At 32.7% G+C, this 23,766-nt stretch overlaps 2 protein-coding genes across 2 annotated transcripts; both read right to left on the bottom strand.

Annotated features, from left to right (window-relative positions):
- Positions 1-3,813: 3,813 nt before the first annotated feature.
- LOTGIDRAFT_96849 (hypothetical protein) lies at positions 3,814-4,248 on the bottom strand (the record flags this gene model as incomplete). The annotated part of the gene is made up of 1 exon (XM_009053108.1): positions 3,814-4,248. A coding segment is annotated over one exon (435 nt), but the record flags the coding sequence as incomplete, so codon positions are not given.
- Positions 4,249-9,629: 5,381 nt separating this feature from the next.
- Positions 9,630-23,534, bottom strand: LOTGIDRAFT_205604 (hypothetical protein; the record flags this gene model as incomplete). The annotated part of the gene is made up of 15 exons (XM_009053348.1): positions 9,630-10,779; positions 11,026-11,144; positions 11,365-11,491; positions 11,928-12,074; positions 12,428-12,550; positions 13,968-14,114; positions 14,262-14,366; positions 14,671-14,725; positions 15,068-15,166; positions 19,943-20,062; positions 20,584-20,645; positions 21,018-21,293; positions 21,627-21,752; positions 22,220-22,389; positions 23,289-23,534. The coding sequence occupies 15 exons, from the start codon at positions 23,532-23,534 to the stop codon at positions 10,707-10,709; spliced, it is 1,995 nt and encodes a 664-aa protein (XP_009051596.1). The 3' UTR covers positions 9,630-10,706.
- Positions 23,535-23,766: the final 232 nt, after the last annotated feature.

Raw genomic sequence — 23,766 nt, 5'->3', positions numbered from 1 at the left:
AGACAGATTGGTCTGCATACAGGCTGCGAAGGTCACACGATGCAGCATAGGCTTTTCCCGGGGCATTTACAAATGCGTGTAAAGTTTGGTCAATTGTGAGAGACTTGCCAGAAACTATACAGCGAGGTATATCTAAATTTTGAAGCAACTGCAATTCTGCGAACCATGTGTCCCAAGATTTAATCAAATTATCTGGTAAGGGCGTACCCCAATCTAAACCTCTTATCCAGGCGTCCTGAATGTCAATTTGAGCTCGAATCAAGAACGGTGCTAAAAAGTCCAATGGATCAAATAACGAAGAAGTCTTGGAAACGATGTCTCTCTTGGTTAGAATCGAATACGAATGTTCGGACACATGAAAGGCAAATACGTCTCGTTCAGAATTCCAAAGATTTCCTAAAGTTTCCGAGGGCAAACTTCAATCGAAAGCTGACCGACACGGTCCTTAATTGGAATGTCACTTAACACATCAGTATTGTTTGACAACCATTTACGAATACTGAATCCTGCGCTTTGAAGTATAGCAGTCAATTCGCGTCGTAACTGGACAGCTTGTGTTCTGGAGCTAACACTATCTAAGAGATCGTCAACATACATTCAATATAAAATCAAATTTGCTCCTAAAGGGTAATTCTTAATGTTCACATTCGCATGTTCACGTAAAACAGCTTGGGATAAATATGGAGCTGAGGTATTACCAAACCAAACCAAACCATCCATCTGTAGCCATATGCAAAGTGGCAACCAGATTCCGGACCAACAATGTACTACGAGACCACCAGTTGAACGCCATAAAATGTCGCTGCGGCCATGTTGCCACAGGGTCGCATGTCATCATTGAATGCACTGAACTGAAACCCGCTCGTAAGCCACTGACAGAGGACCTGGAAACCAACGGCAAACCACTCACCATACAGAATGTTTTGGCTCCACCCACGGACCACTGGTATACGATAATGGAACTCGTCTTTCATTTTATAACCAAATCTGTCTTGAACAGATAGACTAAGTTTTTATACTTAAAGTCACTTAACACTTTTAATTCTATCCAATCAATTTAGCAAGTTTCATTGCAGAAACATGAGAGAACATCTTTCCCCCTTTTGTTGAAAGCTTTTCCCCCTTTTATTTTTTTCCTCACTTTTTTTTTCTTTTTTTTTCAGATCTTCTAGTTTTTTAACAGTTATTATATAATCTAACCAAACCAAACCAAACCAACTACTACCATTCGATTACCAATTAACAAGAAATACCATGATCAGAACGAGTTTGACCGCCATGTCATTCGACCCGACCAGATCTAACGAAGAATCAACAACCAACCTAACACCACAGAATCATCCAATTTGAACCAATCCAACTACCAACTACTACCAACAACTACCTAGTTTGCGATATCAGCATCCGCTGGAAGCGAACGTTAACTTGTCATCTACCTACCTACCTACCATTACGGAAAACCAATCGATTATATTGATAAATCTTAATCTGCGAAGTGCCATTCAAATCTCTAGATAAAAATCTATGAAAGCTTTTATCATTCGGTTGCATTTCGAACTGCAAGAACATTTCGGTTATGTCTGTAGCTAATGCCATGAGTCTATGTTGAAAACGTATCAGAACGTCAAAGAGTTCAACTTTGGACCGGGATGAATAACATTGTTTAACGACATGTCTCTACAACGCGCAGCAGCGTCCATGACGAATTACCGCGAAATGTGGTAAATACCACGAAGGTTTAGAAATGTCACACGGGGATACTTCCTCAATGTATCCATTTTGCTCATGGTCACGAATAATTGAACGATATTGTTCTGTTGGCACGCCAAGGTATTCCGACGCGATACCTTCGTAGACATAATAGCCCCGCTTTCCGATTGCGTGTAAAGTTTGTGTTTACTAACACCAGATTGTTCGACATCCCACATTTGTTTAAGTAGGGAATCAAGATTTGACTCATCGTTCCGAATGTAAAAAGTTTGAGCATAATGAATGCGAGGATTAGATTCGATTGTACGACTAGGGCTTATAGGTCCAATACAGGTCCAACCAAGACAAGTAAGGCGAGCGATTTCCGAATGTGAGTTATGAACCTGTTCAGCATTCAAACCAATCAATAAGTCGATATGAGTTGTATGTGCTATTTCTGGAAACGGGATTCCACAAAGGTGTGGACAATTGTACAAATGACGTAACTAGTTGACAGCGGTTAAACCACCAGTAACGTTCTTAACCGTAAAGGCGTCCAAGTTAAAATTATTCAAACAGTCTACACTACTTACTCCAATAGTGACTTCATCCGATTTCAAGGATGTTTTAGAGCCACCTAAAACGTCTATGTTTAAGTTAATTGTGCCACCATGCAAACCTAATTCGTGTTTGACAAATTCACTGACATAACTGTCTGTTGAGCACTCATCTAGTAAAGCATTGACCTTTAGCCGCCGATTGTTTTTTATAAACGCAGGTATGTAGTTCGTGCTGACTGCGAATCTGATGCAGGACTGTAATAATTAAGTTGGGGAAATGGGGGATTCTGTCTCTCACATGCTCACTATCGTTACCATGTAATAAGGAATGGTGGGTTCTCTGACATCCGTCTATCATGCATTTCTGCGAGTTGCGACATCGATTAGCCTACCTCTTTGCATTGGGCTTAAACAACGAAAGCACAAGTTTTTGTCTTTAGACACCGCCCATTTCTGTGAAGTCTCTAAAGATTTAAACAACGAAGATTTGCTGAGGTATTCTGAGCATCAACATCTTGCACTTCTTGTTGTTGAGCCGCTAATTGCCGTCGTTGTGTAATATCTCTTTGCGATGGATCGACGGTGTTGCTGGGCCCTGACATTGGCTACCATAATATGATACATATTATGTTCTCGATGGTAGAACAGAAGAAAGTTGTGAATCTTTTTCTATAACTATTTTATTACGATGTTGCGAAATACAGACGATGTTGATGGATACAATTACATATTCAAACCATTCCTGTCGACCGTCCTCGGGCCCAGTTGTTACCTTCTCTCGTCATCATCAGGGGAAATATTCTATGTTATTAGTGTAAGAGGCGAGTAAACGAAATAGTCCGAAAGACTCATTCAGAACAATAACTGTTATTAAAATTACTTAATTAATAGCAAGACTTCTACATCATTAAAAATTGCTAATTGATTGATTGATTGATTTTGATTTATTGCAATCAGCATTTACATGTATAATACAATATATATTGCTATAGCATAGGCCACTCCACAAAAAACTGCTATGTAATTTCGTTCCATACAGAAAAAATTGGTATGCAAATAAAAAAGTATTTTGTTTTCTCACAGTGTTGAGTGTAAGTACCTGCATCAAACCTATCATAATTAACAAAACAACTATGAAATTAATTTATAAAGCCTTTAAACAAGTACATGTTCATTAAATGGGTGTGTTTCGATTATTAATCGATTACATAATCGATTATGCCTCTCGGATTATTTCGATTAATCGCTTATTATTTTCATCCGATTGTCCATCACTATAAATAACTAATACTAGCGTTTCATTAAAGGCAAAAGAGTGCGTTTATAGTCCTTGAAAAATAGAAGTTGCTAAAATATTCCACTTTCAATAGATGTACATAAATGTGGGATTTCATTTCATTAAAACCATCTCAATCCAGAGAACCTGACCATTAAAAACTGATCCAGTGGATATATTCTTTACTTCACTGGTACAACCTTCACATTGATTCCAAAAATAACCTGTAGGGTTAGCAGGCGCACATTCGAATTGGAATTCGTTTGGTGTAAAATCCCTTGTAAATGTACCAGCGTTGTTATACCACCATCCTCCACCGTATTTCATCGCACAATTTATTGCCATATGGTCATTATCACGGTCATAGGTACTAAATCGTGAATTGTTAAGAGTTCTCAACATTTCACCTAAATGATATTCAGTAGAAATTTCAATGAAGTCATACGTCATTAAAAACTGAGTATTCTCGTGATCTACCTTAAAGCCAGTAAAAGTTGTTCTCAGAAATTTCTTCTGTTTTATGACAGCTATAGGGTCAAAAATAATGGCACTTATTTGAAACTTGTTATGAAATCTTCGTGTAGTTAATAAATTTATAACTTCAAGACCCGCCCAAATATTATTTTTACCGTGATAAAAACCATCTCGGTATTCGACCCAAGAACGATTAAAAGTGAAGTTAGCGTCCTTTTCTATGTCTTGGGACATGACAACAGTTCCTCCATTATGACAAGTCAAGTCTATTGGTGGCTTGTTTGGTAGAAGTTTTACAGGATATAAACCACGGTATCTAAACCCTCTGCTTTTTATATCCACGCAATCTGAAAGTATAAATATAAAAAACGTAAAAGTCATCTGAAGGGGAAAAAAAAAACAATTATTGTCTGCTGTTTGAAAAAAGAATTTAATTCATTTGTAGCTAAAAACATTGACTGTATCTCATTAATTCATTGATTATACTGATAAAATTAAATCCTTTTTAGGCCATAGTTCATTATTTTCGGAGGTTGTTTCAGGCGGTAAATATATGTAAGTCCTTAGGAGTTCTTTGACCCATGACAAAATCGGGCAGTAATCGGGGGTTCATCTGACACGTTGATCGAACTTGTTTGTCGGCTAGTGTGTGAGTGATAGATAAACTTATCATGTGCTCACTTATATAATGACGCATTCCTAGGCTCTGATAAAAATGACTCCTTGTTTACTTAATGGACGTCACATATATTGGGTCATATAAAAGGTGCTTCCTCCTCTGCAATTGCTTTATCAGCCTGAACTTGTAAAAGGCCATAAGACGCTCCCAGCCGCGAAAAAAAAAGATAATTTGACGCCGTCAATTATAGTCCAATGGCGTCACAAGAAAAATATTGGCCGGTATGCGCCGCCCTTTAGTTCTCTTACGTGTTTCCGACATGGCAAATCAAGGATTTGTTCTGACACCATTAACAATTTAATAAAAAATATCTTAGTGCAAGAAAATTAATAATTAATTCTTTAATATTGTCACTAAATATTCTTATCATACTCGTTTCGTTATCCTCAGGCGAATTTGAGCGTATTTTGTATTTCCGGTTGGTGTGGTTGTGGCGGTTGGGTGCTTGGGATTCAAAGCCCACCCACTTTTATAGTGTCTCAACCTGTTGAATATTTGGACACGAAAATTTCAAATTAGCTAATACATTATGGTTCACTAGCACAAAGTATGGTATTAGTTTTGTTTATGATCTTAAACAGCCACTCAAGAACAATGTCTCTGTTTTCATACCATGCTTTGTCAACGGAGTGAAGTGAAGTTTTAACATTGATCTAACCTGTAGACAATTCCGTACAAGACGGTCCGAAATATCCATTAGGGCAGTCACAACTTAATTTATCTTTAGTTAGACTTCCACCGTTCTCACATTTATATGGCTGAAAAATATAACCAAATTAAAAAAAAAAACATTTTTTCTGAACACATAACATAAACATAGTCCATGATAATTGCATCATAATGCAATCGTGTTTGCTTGAATTAAAAGCATTGTAACGTACTAGTGGAAAATTCAACTAAAACATGAATGAACATATTAGATTAAGCGATAATTTGCCACTCGACATCTACGTAAACCTTTAAATGCCTTTAAAAAGTAGTCAATTATTAGAATGTATATAGAAAGTTCCAATTTTATCTAATTCGTGTTAATTACGCCATTTTGAATACGATGTTAACATTGTAAATAAAATAATTGCCTTAAATAGATATTTATTTACTCCAAAATCCCCTTCCACGGAGCCTTCACAACTTGATGCAATCTCTTCATATAAATAGCAAGTTTTCTGACCAGTTTGAGAATCTTTGTGAAATACCAATGACTTGACAGTGGGTTCTTTTTCAGCTTGGTGAACACAGTTGTAAATAGTATTAACAGTCATGTTTATAGAACTTGTATTATATCCCGGGAAAAATTTTTGACAGTCGACCATCATGAACCATTGGTCACCACACTCTAAACTCAAGATAAATCCAGTTAAATGTGTCAACATCATTACCAATATTGGTGATTTCTTCTCCATTTTGAATAAGTTAAAAAAAAAAAGCTCAAAGAGTATCAAATTCATGCGGAACTACAGTCAGATTCTGGCTGATTGCCTTTATTTAATCAGAGTCTTGATTGTTGAATCCTTTCACTGACCGAGTGCCTTTTAATCAGACAGAACCTTGGTAGATGAATTCTTATACCCCGAACTAGTGACTTTTAATCAGACAGAACCTTGGTAGATGAATTCTTTTACCTCGAACTAGTGACTTTTAATCAGGCAGCACCTTGGTAGATGAATTCTTATACCTCGAAGTAGTGACTTTTAATCAGGCAGAACCTTGGTAGATGAATTCTTATACCTCGAACTAGTGACTTTTAATCAGGCAGAACCTTGGTAGATGAATTCTTATACCTCGACTTAGTGACTTTTAGAACATTGGTAGATGAATTTTCATCGACCTAATAACTTTTTAATCAGAAAGAATCTTGGTAGCTGAATTTTCACTGACGTAGTAACTTTTAATCAGACAGAACCTTGGTAGATGAATTTTCACCGACGTAGTAACTTTTAACCAGACAGAACCTTGATTGCTGAATTCTTTTACTCCGACCTAGTGACGTTTAATCAGCTAGAACCTTGGTAGTTGAATCCTTTCACTGACTAGTGACTTTTAATCAGACAGAACCTTGGTAGCTGAATCCTTTACACCGACCTAGTGACTTTTAATCAGACAGAACCTTGGTAGATGGATTTTCATCGACCTAGTAGCATTTAATCAGACAGAACCTTGGTGGCTGAACTTTTTTTTACTGATCTAGTGTCTTTTAATCAGGCATAACCTTGATTGTTGAATCTTTTCACTGACCAGGTGTCTGTTTATCAGACAGAACCTTGATTGTTGAATCCTTTACACCGACCTACTTTTGCACAGACAGAACCTTGAGTGCTGAATCCTTTACACCGACCTACTTTTATGCAGAGGTTTGGTTACTGAATCCCTTTACTGCTTTTACTCGGGCAACACCTTAATCGATCTATCCTAGAACGTATTATCTTTGTATATGTAGTGTCGTTTTCCTGAAAATGGACACAAATTAATTAAAAACTTTTCAATGAATATTTTAAGGAAGTTTTTTCTGTCAATACCATATATGGGATGTTTTTTTTTAAAGAATGAATGAGAGCGGTAACTCAAGGGTCAAGTTTAACCGCCATGGCATTCGACCTGACAAGGTAGAAAATTCCTAAACTACCAAACTAACAGTGTTAAAACCATCCAATTGATACAGAATCTACAACCACACCACCACTATCACTAACTACCTGCAGTATCAGACGGATACAGACGTTATCTTTCAACTTTACTTTGTTACTTTAATACAACTTTACTATATTACTTTAATACAACTTTACTATAATCAGCAGAATCAGAAGATCAACAAAAACTATACAAATTGCATTTATGTATACACCCGACTTGTATAATCATGAGTTAATCAATAGTGTGAATTATTCATTGATGTAGTGTTCTATTGTGAGTTCTTTTAGTTAATTATCCAGGGATGCCCTCCCTGTCATTGTAATGGTTTTTCTCTGTAATGAAATGTTTATGCAAACAGATAAAAACTATTTTATTATTTTAAAGACATTACTATACATCAAAGCATGACTCTGTACACTGTCTGAGATATCTTGGCTATAACAAAAGTCAGCTAATTATAACGCCAATGACATAATAATATAAAACTAGAACTGTACTAATAACAGTACTGATGCAGGGCGTGTTACGACATTCGGGTACATACGAAGTTAGTCTATTGCAATTACAATGATGTAAATACTTTTCTGCATCTCTAAATGCAAATATCCAAAAGTGTCTGGAGTCGACGAACTTTCTGATAGAAATTGGGGAGAATGGTATTCTAACGGACATGTCAAACTCAGGAATTTTATCTATACTGACATCTCATTAACCAACTTAAATTTCGTACCACAATGTTAAACGAATAGAATTTTACATAGACATGTTGTATATCACTGGAAAGCTCAGAATCTCAGCATTATGAAATCGAAAGAATTATTCCCATATCACTATTAGGCTACGAGATACAACACTGCGAAGGTTCAAAATGGACCATTTTTAAACCCCTATAAAATCGAAAATGGTTGTCTGACCTCAAAGGTCAAAAGGTCATCAGATAGACAAGGTCACAAATTATCATCATAGTAAATATGAAGGTCACCAAAGGTTAAGGTCATGAGATATACGCCTTCAAACTTTGAAAAAAAATATCCGGTCGTACAAAAAAGGCAAAACCGAAAATCAAAATTCTGTCCTCAACAAGTTTTAGATAAACGTTAATTCTATCATTTGACACCAAAATTGTTCAAAACGGATAATAAATAGCTCCAAAATAGCAAGTTTTGCATATTGAGGCAAACCAATATGGCAACCTATATGTTACTTCCGGTACGAATTTTTTTAGTTATAACACTTTGTATTAGTGACACTAAGCTTATGCATATGTCATTTCTTACATAACTCAAATTCACCGGAAGTGATGCCACCGGAAGTATTTATATCGAAACAGGAAGTGATAAACATTTTATGACTATGCAGAATTATTTGCCAATACCGACGGTCTACGCCATAAAAATTTTAAATCGATCCGTCAAAAAGCAAACGAAATAGCATTTTTCGATTAATTTCGACAAAAAAAAGTATTGGAAAGTATTTTGGAAAATCGAATATTTTCAACTGCTACCATATGTCCTTTGTACTAAGAATTGTAATAAAGGAAACCCGAGAAAAATCGAACGATAAATACGCCCTCTATGTCAGTATAGATAAAATTCCTGAGTTTGACATGTCCGTTAAAGTAACATTCTCCCCAATTTCTATCAGAAAGTTCGTCAACTCCAGGCACTTTTGGATATTTGCATATAGAGATGCAGAAAAGTATTTACATCCATGTAATTGCAATAGACCAACTTCGTATGTACCCGAATGTCGTAACACGCCCTGCATCAGTACTGTTATTAGTACAGTTCTAGTTAGTTTTGATTTTAGTATAATTAGAGTCATTACAATTAATGGTACAAGGTAATCGTTTCTACGAGAGATAGTTTACTATACCCTATTAAAGTGACAAATCCTATTGTATTAGTTCTACTTAAATGAGGTTCTATCAAAAAACTTGATATGTTTATGTTAACATTCGGTTTGATATGCAATATAACTAAGATAAAACATACTGAATAGTAAAGTGAAAATTTAGCGTAACATATTAAATAATTGATAATAAGATAATAAAATAAACAGAAACTAAGTAGTCTGCAAATAAAGGTTCTATGCCTAATAAGATTTAATCAATTATACAATATTCTATTGTGTTGAACTATAAATGACTGTATTAATAAAAAAAGAATATTTTTGAACATGACAATTTCTATATAACAATATCAGTCCCTCTTCAGATTGGTCTAAACAGGCGAAGAGAATCAGAAATTTTTATTTTTGGTAACATTCTCAAGAAGGCAGATTATTATCAATTTTGGCTAGAATCAAAAACAAAAATTTTATAACAAAAACAGTTTATTATTATAACTACAAGTACAATATGTATCTGATGAACTCTGGTTATTTGAGTAACTGCCCCAATGATAGTATGACAATGCAAGGATGTCAAAGATGTCTGTATCATATTGGTAGGACCTCCCCCATTATAACATACAGGTTCTTAAGGACCTGTCACACCGGAAAGGCCTTCAGAGTGTGTTAGGGTCGCTATAAGCGTGTAAGTCACGCCAGACATTGTGCAATTATCACCACTACTAAGGTTTATTTTGGACATAAAACAAAACAAACACCAAATTTGGCGATCCAACACACATGACCAAAATGCTGCAAAAAAGTTAAATCACAATATGGTCTCATAACTTGCTGTATAAGGTCCTGGTTTTTAAGTTTGTAATTCTTTAGGGACTATTTTTAAGTTTTCCTCACGATTGACCACAACCTAGTGCATTTCTAGTCGCCATAAGATCGCAGATGACAGTTGTCCGGTGTGACAAGTTACTTTACCAACTAATGGGGATTAATTTCAGCTATCTGAATATTAACCCTGTTCAGAAGTGTACCGTTTTAACTACTACAATTTCGAGTATCCAAGAAGAGTTCTGTAATAGAAGTGTAAATAATCTGCTGTTTTCAGATGCATTTTAATGGCACTTTTCACGTACGAGGTAATAACAGTAACCCAGACAAAAACTATTCATCTGGCATTTCTCTTGTCTGCGAACAGACAGTGTGGGGAATGGTCAAGGTGTCAAGACCCGTGTGCAAGAACTGTTCTCGGAAAGGATACCAAATTTTACCTGCCTCAATAGTCTAGAATTGGAACAGTTCTTAGAACACTTGACAGTTCCGGGAACAAATAATTTTTATAATGTAAACTGGGACATTGTGTCTAGCTAACATTACGAATATCATGATACTGTTCATATCCACATGTGGTAATGCTTAAGAGCTGAAATTAAGCGTAATCAATATTATAGACCAGAATAAAGTGAATATTAAGAGGACTGTATCCTCCTCTATCAGTTTATATTACAACACCCTTGACCTCATAATTAGACTGAATATAACCCTAGCACTGCTAGGATAATGATAAATTGGTATCTAATTTTAATTGGTTCACTTTCTTCATCAAATTACTGATTTCATCACTCCTACAATATACAATCACAAATATATCTGATTATATGAACAATTTAAAAATGGGAAAAATGAAATAGAAAATGAACGTATTCAGTGTCAGCCCATTCACCTAGAGTCTTTGAAAAGTTAAACTGGAGAAAAACAAATTAATAAAAGTTTGTTAAATTTCTATCCAGTTGCTTTCAACTCTAGTACTTTTAAGCCTACTATTAAATAACTAGAATATATATCACAGTTTAAACTATAGAAAAACTTACTCTTCTTTTAATATTTCTTTTAAATGAGTTGTGTGATTTGGTTTTAATAGAGGATTATTACTGATAGATTTATCATCTCTTTCTATCTTCTGTTTTTGATATTCTTGCTTCTTCTTCAACTAAAACAAGTACAAACATTTCTAGTTATTTTTATTTCTGTTTGATGCAAAAATACTGCAAAAATACTTACTCCTGTAAATTGAAACCAAATCAAATTTGCTGACAAAAACACTTATGATGTATATAATGAAAGTTGGTATTGAAAAGTTTGAGTAAAGAATGTCAAACTACATACACCATCTTGTTCATTTCTGAAAGGGGAGATAATCAATTTCTTACCTGATCTAAATTTTTCTCAAATGCTTTGATATTATCACTTATTTCTTGTATTTCTTTACTGAAAACTTTCTCTGCATCTGATAACATTGGTAGTCTGGACTGTATCTTTCTCATAATAAGTTCTAATCTATCATTTGAAATAAAAATGGACAGTCACTGTTAATTCAAAAGATTCAAAACTGGTTATTCTTAGAAATAATAGACAAATATTTATTAATGCATTCTGTTAACTCTGATGCATATATGGCAAATAACAATGTGATTTTCATCCTGGATGTTAGAATAAACCTTTAATCAAATAACAATTAAATTTAAATTTGTGTTAACAAAAATAATATTTAGCTGTAATATTGGTCTAGGGATATGTTTGCCATCTTAGTGCCGTAAAGATGATAGTATACCAATATAAAATTAAAAGATTTCGAATGGATCACAGAATAATGCTGTTTGAAATTTAAAAGATATAGATTAAAATTTAAATAAGTCAGAAGTCATTAATGGATAATTGATTCCATAATATATTTCTTTGCATCATCCATATGGTAAAATAGTAACATACTAACCTTTTCAAATTCCTTTCTTGAAGATGTTGAGAATTTTCTAATTTCTCAGAAACACATTCTGCTTTATCACGTAAAATGTTTCTTGATTCTTCTAATCTCTGTAAATCTTTATTCTGATTTTTTTTTTGGTCTCGTAAAATTCTTGCCCTTTATTAATGAAAAATTCGAACAAGGAAATTATAACAAAGAAAAGCCTGTACATATCCATTGAGTCAGATTCACCACAATGATATACACTGGCAATAGTATCAATCTTAGGAAAATAATCCAGGATTAGGTGGCGTATAGCATTTCAGTATGAGTAAACATATCATTAAATTGTATATACATTATGCCTCTTATGTTCTACACTCACAACTGCTACATGCAGCTTTGGAGGCATTGGAACGGCATGGCTCGCATGTTCAGAAATTATGTAGGATTTAGAAATGAAAATTAAAGACACTAGAAACCTAAAAACATCATTTCAATGCCAAAATATAAAATAATGTTTTCATCACCTTGTCTCTATTTCAATACGAGCCTGATCTTGTTTTTGGATATATTCTTCTCGTAAAACTTGTGTTGCACGACTTAAGAGTTGAAAACATTCTTGTTGACTGACCTCTGTTCTTGAGCTGGACCTATATAACACAAAAACATATATGATGAATGATTTTAAGGGTTAGATGATGTACGTCTACTAACTTTAATAAAGGATAAGATGATGTTTTTTTGTAATATCTTAGCTTACTTTAATAAAGGATTGAGTGATGTACCTTTAATATTTTAGCTCTACTTACTTTAATAAAGGGTTGAATGATGTACATTTTATATTTTAGCTCTACTTACTTTAATAAAGGATTGAATGATGTACCTTCAATATTTTAGCTCTACTTACTTTAATAAAAGATTAGATGTTGTATGTCATAATATCTTAGCTCTATTTACTTTAATAAAGGATTGAATGATGTACTTTTTATATTTTAACTCTACTTACTTTAATATAGGGTTGAATGATGTACATTTTATATTTTAGCTCTACTTACTTTAATATAGGGTTGAATGATGTACATTTTATATTTTAGCTCTACTTACTTTAATATAGGGTTGAATGATGTACATTTTATATTTTAGCTCTACTTACTTTAATAAAGGATTGAATGATGTACCTTTAATATTTTAGCTCTATTTACTTTAATAAAAGATTGGATGATGTACATTGTAATATTTTAGCTTCACTTATTTTAATAAAGGATTAAATAATGAATGTTGAAAATTCAAGCTCTACTTATTTTAATAAAGGATTGGATGATGTACATTTTATATATTAGCTCTATTTACTTTAATAAAGGATTGAATGATGTACTTTTTATATTTTAGCTCTACTTTAAAAAAAGGATTGAATGATGTACATTTTATATTTTAGCTCTACTTACTTTAATAAAGGATTGAATGATGTACCTTTAATAGTTAAGCTCTACTTACTTTAATTAAGGATTAGATGATGTACGTCATAATATCTTAGCTCTACTTACTTTAGTAAAGGATTGAATGATGTAACTTTAATATTTTAGCTCTACTTACTTTAATAAAAGATTGGATGATGTACGTTGTAATATTTTAGCTTCACTTACTTTAATAAAGGATTAAATATTGAATGTTGAAAATTTCAGCTCTACTTACTTTAATAAAGGATTGGATGGTGTTTGTTGTAGCTATATTTTAGCTCTTCTTACTTTAATAAAGGATTAGATGATGTTTGTTGTAATATCTTAGATTTACTTACTTTAGAAAAGGATTGGATGATGTTTGTTGAAAATTTAGCTTCACTTACTTTAATAAAGGATTAAATAATGAATGTTGAAAATCTTATTATTTTATGTTGAAAATTTTAGCTCTACTTACTTTTATAGAGGATTACATGATGTATGTTGTAATATCTTAGCTCTACTTACTTTAATAAAGGATTGGATGATGTTTGTTGTAGTTATATCTTAGCTCTTCTTACTTTAATAAAGGATCAGATTATGTTTGTTGTAGTATTTTAGCTCTACTTACTTTAATAAAGGATTGGATGATGTTCGTTGTAATATTTTGGCTATATGATGATCAAATGGTACACGATTAAGTTTACGTAAAGGTGATGTGACGGTTGTACTTAGTGCATCAGACACTAGAGGTAGAGCTACACTTCTATATTTAGAACTGAAATGAAATGGAGATTTGTGTATACATCAAATTAAAGATTTCCCATGCCAAATGGTGAATAAAGATGGCAATTTTGCTGAATAAATGAAAAATATTGTGTGTACTATTCAATTTTTGAGATATTCAAAAGATGGATCTACTTACCCTAATGGTAATGCAGTAAATAAATAGTCACTAGTTAATACTAATAATGTGATGCCTAATGATGGATCAGTAACTATAGATAAACCTTGTATAGGTGCTGTGGGACTGAAAACAACATAAAAAGTTTATTGTATACTATCAAAATTACAACAGTTATAATATCTAGAAACATGGCAAAATATTTTAAGTCTGCAGAATGCAGACAACTGTTGTCTGAATTAATCTAAATATTTTAGAGTTGCCTCCCTTGAATGCATCAGACATCAGACCCATTTCACACTTTACACACTATTTTCACTTTTAGCTCTAAAAAAACTTGTTCAATATAAAGAAAATCTATTCCTTACAAAGTTTAATTGCTTGATTCAAGCCATGTAGAGACTAGGATTCTGAAGAAACTAAATATTACCTGGATGTCAATGGTTTGGTACAAATAACATGTTCTACTACACATTGTTGGTTATCTGGTAAAACAGGGTTGCTCTCTGTATCTAAATAAAATAGATATAATGCATCTGTTTTGTATTTTTTTTTAGGATTCAAGTAACATAGTAGGAACTAGTAACAGTAGGCAATATCAGAAAGTTGGACAATGTTTATCAAATAAATAAATACTAAACTCACCAGTATGATGGAAGCTACATGAATGTTTTACAAGGTATTTCTTATATTTAGTCAAAGCATCATCAGAACATAACTGTCTGTATGACTAACTTTTCAAATTGTAAATGCTTAAATTTCAACAAATTGTTATAGAATATTGTATTTTTCCCATTCAAATAGTACAAACCTGAAAGTTTACTTACCATCTGATATAAATGTATGAAGACTTTGTGCCCATGGTAGAGCTACAGAATGTACACCAGCTGAATGACTACAATGATACCTATCATAGGTACTGGGATCTGGAAAATACCAAGAACTTTCAATGGTGCTCCCCAACAACGGAGTCCCTGGGCCATCTGGGACGAATCAAATATCAAGATTTTTCTTTATTCCCTGGTCTATTTGGGCCATTCATATGTCTGAGATTCACATGCCTCAGTCAACATTAAGTATAGGTTGGACACTGGGTGTCAAAATACCGAAATCAATCATATCTTAAGAATTAGATATAGTTATAAAATACAACTGATCTTGGGGGATATTTAAAATATGATTAAAGTATAAAGCTTTGCATGTTTACATTTAATATAAACACACCTCCATCTTCAAATTTCAAACCAAAATAAATTTCAAAATGAAAATATATGGCCTTGTTTATATTTCTATAAGCAAAAAGTCCAAATGTTGATTATAATAGTTGTATGTCATTTATAATGAGAGCTGGTAAACTGTTAAAAGTGCCAAACTTATCATTTCTTATTTTAAATTGGGCCACCTAAATTATGATAAAGGAATGTGCCAGTGTCACTAAAAGCTAAAATAATGACAACAATAATTTAAATCTATGGTAAATTAAAATTCAGCAGATACATCAACATAAAATAAATGGATTATTTAAATCGTAAATACACAGTCATATATTTCACTAATAAATTGTGTGATGGCTATAGCCTCCAGTGTGACATCATGATATTTGACAAGAGTGTTAAGAGTAACAGATGAGGCCTGTTAATAATTGTTTTCTATTTAATAGTTTAGATGTGGTATTTGTCATTTTTACAATGACACTGTGAACATGCTGATCTCTACCAGTAATTAATCTTAACAATTTTAATCGGTTTTTGAAGACAAGTAAACAAGCTAGGTAAATAGTTACAGATATCAATGTCAAGTAGAAATATTTCAAAGTCACTTACTTATAGACTAAAATTAATCAAATCAGAATATTTCAAAATTGTTTTCTTAAGAATCAATGAGAAATTTGAATGATGCCCACCTAGATAAGTGTTTCATTTTGGGTAAATAATTTATCAAAGTTTTTTATGATGGTACTTATATTACTTTCCATCAATTTGACATTTGCAAAATTAAGACTTGGGAGATGGTCAACCCCAAATTTTCGGTTTTTGAGTTTGATGCATTAAGAACAGTTTGTTTTATAATCTGAGTCTTGAGTCAAGAGTAAGTCTAAAATAACAAGTTAAGTACTTTGGTTTTTGAATCAATTCAAAGTTGCATCTGATGCTATCTTGAAGCTAGTTGGAGGGGTCAAGTCCAGTGGTCAGAAAACTCTTATCTTGCTATGCATACATAGCTTAGTAAGTTTATTTCCATCTGCCATGATCTTGGATGGACTCATTTCATGTCTACCTCACAGATTTTTATAGTTGGCAATAATATGGATTGGTATATATCTGTTGTATCCTTGTGATTTAAGTCTATGGTTTTTGTATGAATCATTTTTTGAGTGACATTACATGAATCTTTAACAAAAAAGTGTAAAAATTCAATATTTGAAGACTAGAAGTGCAGAGGGTCTAGGTGAAAGTAATTTGAATATTGAAAAGAGTTACACCTGTGAACAATATTAGTTAATTATTTACTTTATAATATAATAGTAACAGTACCATGCTGAATTTTAAATTTCTTAGAATCTAGTTAAAGGGGGTGGTCCAACACTTTTAAGCAGTTTACAATTGACAATGTACATAGAAATTTTATTTTTAAGAACTATCCTTATATCAAAATGTAATGCAATTCTTTGGTGAAAAATGCTTTACTGAATAGTGTAAAAGCATTACAATAGTCAATTCTGACGTGATTGTATCCAGCGATGGCAAGGATTAGAGTTGTTAGGACATTTTATATCATTGCTGTAACACAATGTATATCCAATCTAGCATATTCACCATGTCAAGCTATTACAAACTTTGTCTTATACCTTGATGTAATAGCCAAAGAAGTATGTAAATGCAGTGATTTGATTGGATTGTACGCTAAAATCTGTCAACAATAAGCCTTAAGGGCTCTGATTGGCTGTATTCGCTAATTGCTATAGGTAACTAATACAATCAAGGTAAATGGATGCAGTTTGTAATAGCTTGACATTGTGAATATACCATCCAAAGGAGCATATCCATATGTTCTAAATGATAATATGAAAGTTTCTTAGGAAGGGAAATTGGACGCCATTTTCACACATAACAGATTCAGGCACATTAAATAAGTTTTGTGATACTTCACTATTGTCATCTTAATATCAAAAGAAAAATAAGACCGATATTGACAGCCCTGATTCAACATTTATTTATTTTGGTGTAGCATTCGAAATTTCCATAACATTATTGACATAAATGCATTGGGTGTCTTTTTAGCAAATTTCAACCACTTTGATTTTGAAAATCTCACCCTCATCCCAAAGAAAACCTCTATCTTTATTGTCTTGATCAGGGTCGAGTTCAACTCATTGAAACAAATTAAATATTTTCATAAGAAAAGTGATTATTATGCAACTAGCTCTTCAATCATGAAGGAAGGATTTGAAGAGGGAAGTCCTACTTTTTAATCAATTCAGTTGCCACTTTACTTGTAGTCGATTTTAATTTTAGAAAATAAAGTTTTATTGATATGCTAAATTAGAGAAATTCAGTCAATATTAGATTGAATAAGGTACTAGAATAAATTGAAAATTATTATATCGGTAAAGGGCACAATTTTGTTTGATGCATATCATTTCTGTACTCCATCATAAGGATTCCAATGTTACAACACCCTGGATTTCATTTTTGCAGGAATTTTTTTTTTAAATAAAGTGTTTTTTTTTTTAAATTTATAAACACTATTCTTGTTTATATTTGCATGTAATACATAAATTTACCCAAAATTCCTTTTCACCATAGAAATAACCTTGAATACATGTATATGCAGCATGTTCATTTTTTCACAGAAAGGTGCTTAGAAGTGACTGAAATATATGTTTTGTATAAGTGTTTAAAAAATATCAGAGTTCTATCTCTAATAGCAGTCAAAATAAGATGACAGAATCATCTAGAATCGACAACAATTCAACTACGCCTAGATTTTTATAGCTATCAACATTGTCCATGAGATAGATCTCTTGTCACTTCTTTCAAATATTTGCATCCATTAGAAATTTTATATTACACAAGATTAGTGTGTTAAGATGACCTCAAGGGTCAATATATACATTATCAGAATTTCCTAACCATCACAATAAAATAAATTTATTATTGTCTAACTTGGTAAAAACTATCATATAATCGTCAATGTGACAGTGTCTAGTGACATCATGTCACAAACACTCATATCAAATAGTTTACTGTATTTAATGATTAGAATTCAGTTTAGTGTAAGAATAAGACATAGTCATCCTAGTGTTTTTTAATGAGTAACGTGGCTAATGGTAGCCATAATGATGCCAAATCAAATTCTAGTTTTTGCATAAAGACAACTAACATGGATATAAATGTTATTAGAAAAATTAAACTAAAACTTGAATTATGCTGTTATTTCTATATCGCTCTACAATTGATGAATTGAGCTCTATTTTAACAGTGAAAATATTTTATTATTGTCATGTTGTTATTAAATAAATCTGGCCTATCAATAACAGTTCAGATGACAGTTCAACATTATTCCTGTCTGCTGATTATTGGTTACATGAAAGAGTGTCCCCACATGAAATTCTGAATATGATCCAGATTGGCAAGATGGTTCCAATTGGTTGCAAAGCATCAGTTAGATCAACTGAATCCATGAATGATCTGATTTTGGCTTCAAGAATAAAATGTCAATCACAACTTTCTAAGTGTAAGCCAATGCTGTTTTTGGTCGTATAAATTGAATGGAATAATTTTCCTCTTCAAACACAAAAGTTTAGAAAGAAGATTAAGAAAACCAATTTTTTTGTCTCTGAGTACATTTGTCAATGGCAGAAACAGAGATATGTAAAAGTAGTTGTGTACAAAAGTCAGTCAAGGATATTAATGCTAATACAGTGGCCTTGAAAAAAAAAGAAAATCACAACCGGCATTCATTTGGTGAAAATAGATTCCTTTACTATGTTTCATGAAAATCAGTTGAAAACTAAAGGACTTGGGTGTTGACAATAATAATTCTACATTAACATACATACAACATGGGCTTATAAAAGCAGTAGCAGTTCACTAGATATTATAAGGGGTTATTTAAACATGCATGAAATATGATTAATCACCACCTGTGAAATAGTGGACTATTCCTTGAGATGTAATAGTGGTGCATTAAGGTTAAGTGAATAAGCATAAACTGTGAAATCAGTAAGCTGTAAGCGGACGTTAATTTGTCATCAACAAACTAGGGTAAGACCTGTACAAAAAAAATACCGCAACCTTGACACAAAAGGAACAAGAGATTAATGTTCTGCTGTAACTTTTTCGGTTAATAAAGACAAATTATCCATAATAAAGAATAATAATTATAATTAAAGAGCTATTTAGGCAATTATTTCTGCAACGAGAAAAGTAAAATTCAGTTAATGTCTTACACATGACTCTATGAGTGACAGTGACATAAATACAAGATAACTTTAAAGCAAATCCCTAAATAAATTCATATGAATGTTAAAAGCGTTAACCATTACAATTGGAGGTATGTCACAATCTAAAAGGGGATTTTTTAGTGGTTTTTTTATGTGGTTTACCCTTGAAGATCATAATACACATCTGATAACAATTCAAATTAAATAGGGAACTTAATAGAAACTAGTTGAAATTTTATAATGTATAATAACCTACCTCTCTGTAATTTAACAGGACAAGTAAAATCATCAGATGATAGTTCCTCTGTATTATATTGAGGTGTAGTTAAAGACAGTTCTAGTTCCACACTTTCAATGACGTACAGTGCTGGTTCTTCTAATGTTTCATACAGAATACTGTCACTTGATAGCTTACTGGTTTCAAACTGAAAATATAATGAACCTTAATAAAGCGCAATTCTAAGAAAATTATTAAAACAAGCAGTGCCATGCAGAGGACAGCTTTTGCAGGGGAACTATTTAAGTTTACTGTGTCATGAAGTTCAACTGTCAAGGAGTCTTAAACAAGCACAGACTAGCATTTGGCTTCAAGATATTATTAAATCAATGACACTTTTTCTATATACAACTTTCCAACCTAAATCACTGACAGAAGTAAACAGACTAAAAAACCCACTGATACTGCTTATAAAGGAAAACAGAATTCAGAAATCCCAAGGTATTATCTTAAATTTGACAACTTTGTGCCTTAATCTCTGAAAGTAAAACTCACATGAACAGATGAATCATTATCATTGGAGGGAAGTAATAAACAGTGGTGCAGTTTGCCTTCACAAGTTACAATCACAAATAAAGATGGAGTTGTGTTTAAGCATATAATGTCACAAGCATCTACACCATAATTATCATCAGCAGGAGGGTGCATCATTAATGGGCCTTGAACTGGCAAGTTGATTTCTCTGCAATACAAAAATATGACAATCATTTGAAGATGATTGAAAGAGACATCTATTCTTATCTGATTTGAAAAAAAAGCTGTTTAGAGTTTTTTAGCATGTTGATACTGTTTAAAAAGGATATTTATGAAATGGGGAGAACTACAGATAAAAGCTGTTCTATTCCTTTTTAACGAAGTAAATCTGAGCCTAAGAGTCATGTTATCCATTTTTCATGTGAGAGTCTGTTGAGTGATTATTTCTGGAACGATTTATGCTAAGAGGCTTGGCCAAGTACCAACATGGTTCTTTCTTTCTTTCAAAACACAAAATAACACTGATTTGAGCTCTTTCAGTGCTTTTCACATTATGACTATAAATAATATATAAACCTACCTATCCATCAAGGTAGTTGTATAAGCAATACATACATTGCCATTGCCTTTTACAAGATAAACTGGCCAAACAATATTATCTGTCTCATCTGGTTGTATACCCAAAACCTTCTTTTTAGGCTTTAATTCTATAGGCTTAGCAAAGTCAAAAGCTACAGCTCTTTCACCAAGGGCAGCACTGAATGATATTTTAGTGGGTGATATGTTGAGATCAGAATGAATGCTGTCTAAGTTGATAGTTTGAGATGCTTTGTTCTGTTCTGTCATGTCATACACACTGAAAAAATAAATATTAAACGATAAATATGGCCTTGTTTTGAAGACTATATGTCCATGTACAAGAAATAACAGGCAATATCAAAATCTCAAGACACATCAACTAAAAATGTCAAGTCCAAATGTCAGCTTAAAATGTTGAGTAAAAATGTCAGCTAAAAATATCAAATCAATCGGATCGAAAAGGTTTTAAGGTTCATGTCTGGCAAGGCTTTTGTCTTGTCAATCCAAAGTTTTACTTTATTCTCAAGCATACACAACATAGTATTGTCTCTTTTCAACCTGCAATTTATTTAAAAAGAAAATAGTCCTTCAAAAATACCCAAAAGCATACCTTAGTATATTATCAGAAGTCAGAATTACTAAATGGCTATCAGTAGAACTACCAGGATGCCAAGCTATCTGTTGAATTTTAACCCCCCCTTGACTCACACAATATCGTTCTGCTACAGATATGGTCCTGAAAAATTAACAACAATTGTAAGATGCTTATAATGTGAAGTGAAATAATTCAAAGTGCCTAACATGCATAAGGTGTTCAGATAATGGCACAAATGTGAACTATCTCCTTAATACCAACATAGAACTTTATTAGAAGACAAAAATAGCATTACTTTATGCATTAATCATACCAATTGTAATAACATTTGCTTTTGTTATCAAACAACATTAGTAGCCTGATTGGAATGAGGATGTCTATTGTCAGAATCATTTTGGAATGTTTCTTGAAGTACTGAAGAGATGAAAATGAATTAGAGATTAAAAGTATGGAAGAACAATTTGAACTCTTATCAGTTAAAAAGGGATATACTAAGACAACTATATCCCTTAAACTTATAGGTTATCCATTTATTACAATGTCTACAACTAGGTAATAACAAACAATATAGTACATGATAGCAGTAGAATAATATCCACAAATTTTACCTGCAGGAAATGACACTTTTCCCTCCTTCGAACTCTGCATATTTCCCCCATCTTCTTGGCAACTCAATTACATGGATACCACCATGTCCCCATATAGCAATGTGACTTCCGGATAAATTGAATAGAAGGCCTTCAACTTCATATGTTGGTGCATTGGTACAAAGTAATGTCTGAAAAATGGAAAATATCAATCATTTTTAATCAACACAATCCTTTTCTACAGATATATAATCAAATTAGATGATAATTTAAGCCTTTGATTTTGATCTATTCTGATGACAACTACCGAAATGGTATATATCCACATTAATAATATCCTAAGCTCGATACATGATTAGGCTTCATTTGACATAGTTTTGAGCAAAAATTTAACATCTTGGCTGAATATTTATTCAATTTAGATTTTAAAATGCGAGAATTGAAAGCTAATCTTCCCCAACATGCTTTTAGATCAATCTACTTTATATCAGAGCGTAGCTCTCTCGACGGCTTCTATAATGGTAACACATACATATACATCAATTCGTTTCAGAAAATTTATGCCCCACGGGTAGTCAAAAAAAAAGTGAGAAAAAAGATGGCGGATCATGGGGGCCGCCATGTTTGTTGACAACTAGATTGCAGTAAATCTGGGTAGTTTCGGAGTGAATATTCTGGAATTCTTTAAATAAATTACAACAATTGTTTCAAACACAGAAAGGGATGTTTTGTAGCAACTTAACACCCTTACATTTTATTTTTATTTTTCCTGGATATTCTCTATGCTTCATAAGGAATAAATTGACAGCTTTGACCTAATTTCCCAAGTCTTTTTACCAAGCAATGATGGCGGCTTTGTTGACATCATACGCCATGTTATAATGACGTCATCGTTATAGAGATGATTACTTTCATCTTATATTCATAGAAGATTACCTTCATACATATGCTTAGAAGACAAAATAGTTTGCATTACATACAGATAAGGTTGAATTTCTTTTATTTAATTATTATTAATTATTGTTATTCTATCGTTAACCTGCACTCTCATTCAAGGCCATGCCTTCATTCATATTATATAAATGATTACCTGATGTCTTTGAGAAGAAGTTTCATTGTTTTCATCCCCACCGGTTGTGTTTAGCAATGTTTTCAAATTGAAGTAAATAATATTCGCGGAGAAATTGTCCCAGGCATACAAATCGCCATCAATGACAGATATTAAATGCTTGGTATTGTTAGTAAGCTGGTGGGATTCTTTTCCATTATTTTCTCTCAATTGCTTACAAAATTGAAGATTATTTAATCTTGACCGCCAACTACTGTAGGCTGCCATATTGATTTTCTAGCCTCCGCGCACCTGCTAAAGTGGAACGACGCTTTATCATTTCTGAAAGTTATACAGTGAGTGACAGTCAACAAAATTAAATCGTCTTGATTTTAAATGGATTTAAGTTGTATTTCCTTGAATGTTTAAGTGTATATAATGTTCTAGTTCGCTGGAATAAGTGTGTTTACTTGTAAACTGTTTTGGTTGGAGAGTAAATTCGATCTAACGGGTCATGTGA

The sequence above is a fragment of the Lottia gigantea genome (genome assembly GCF_000327385.1).
Source record: "Lottia gigantea unplaced genomic scaffold LOTGIsca_2, whole genome shotgun sequence".
NCBI classification, from domain to species: domain Eukaryota; kingdom Metazoa; phylum Mollusca; class Gastropoda; family Lottiidae; genus Lottia; species Lottia gigantea.
Note: the sequence above shows the minus strand (reverse complement) of the source record. Positions and strands in the feature narration are given on the sequence as shown.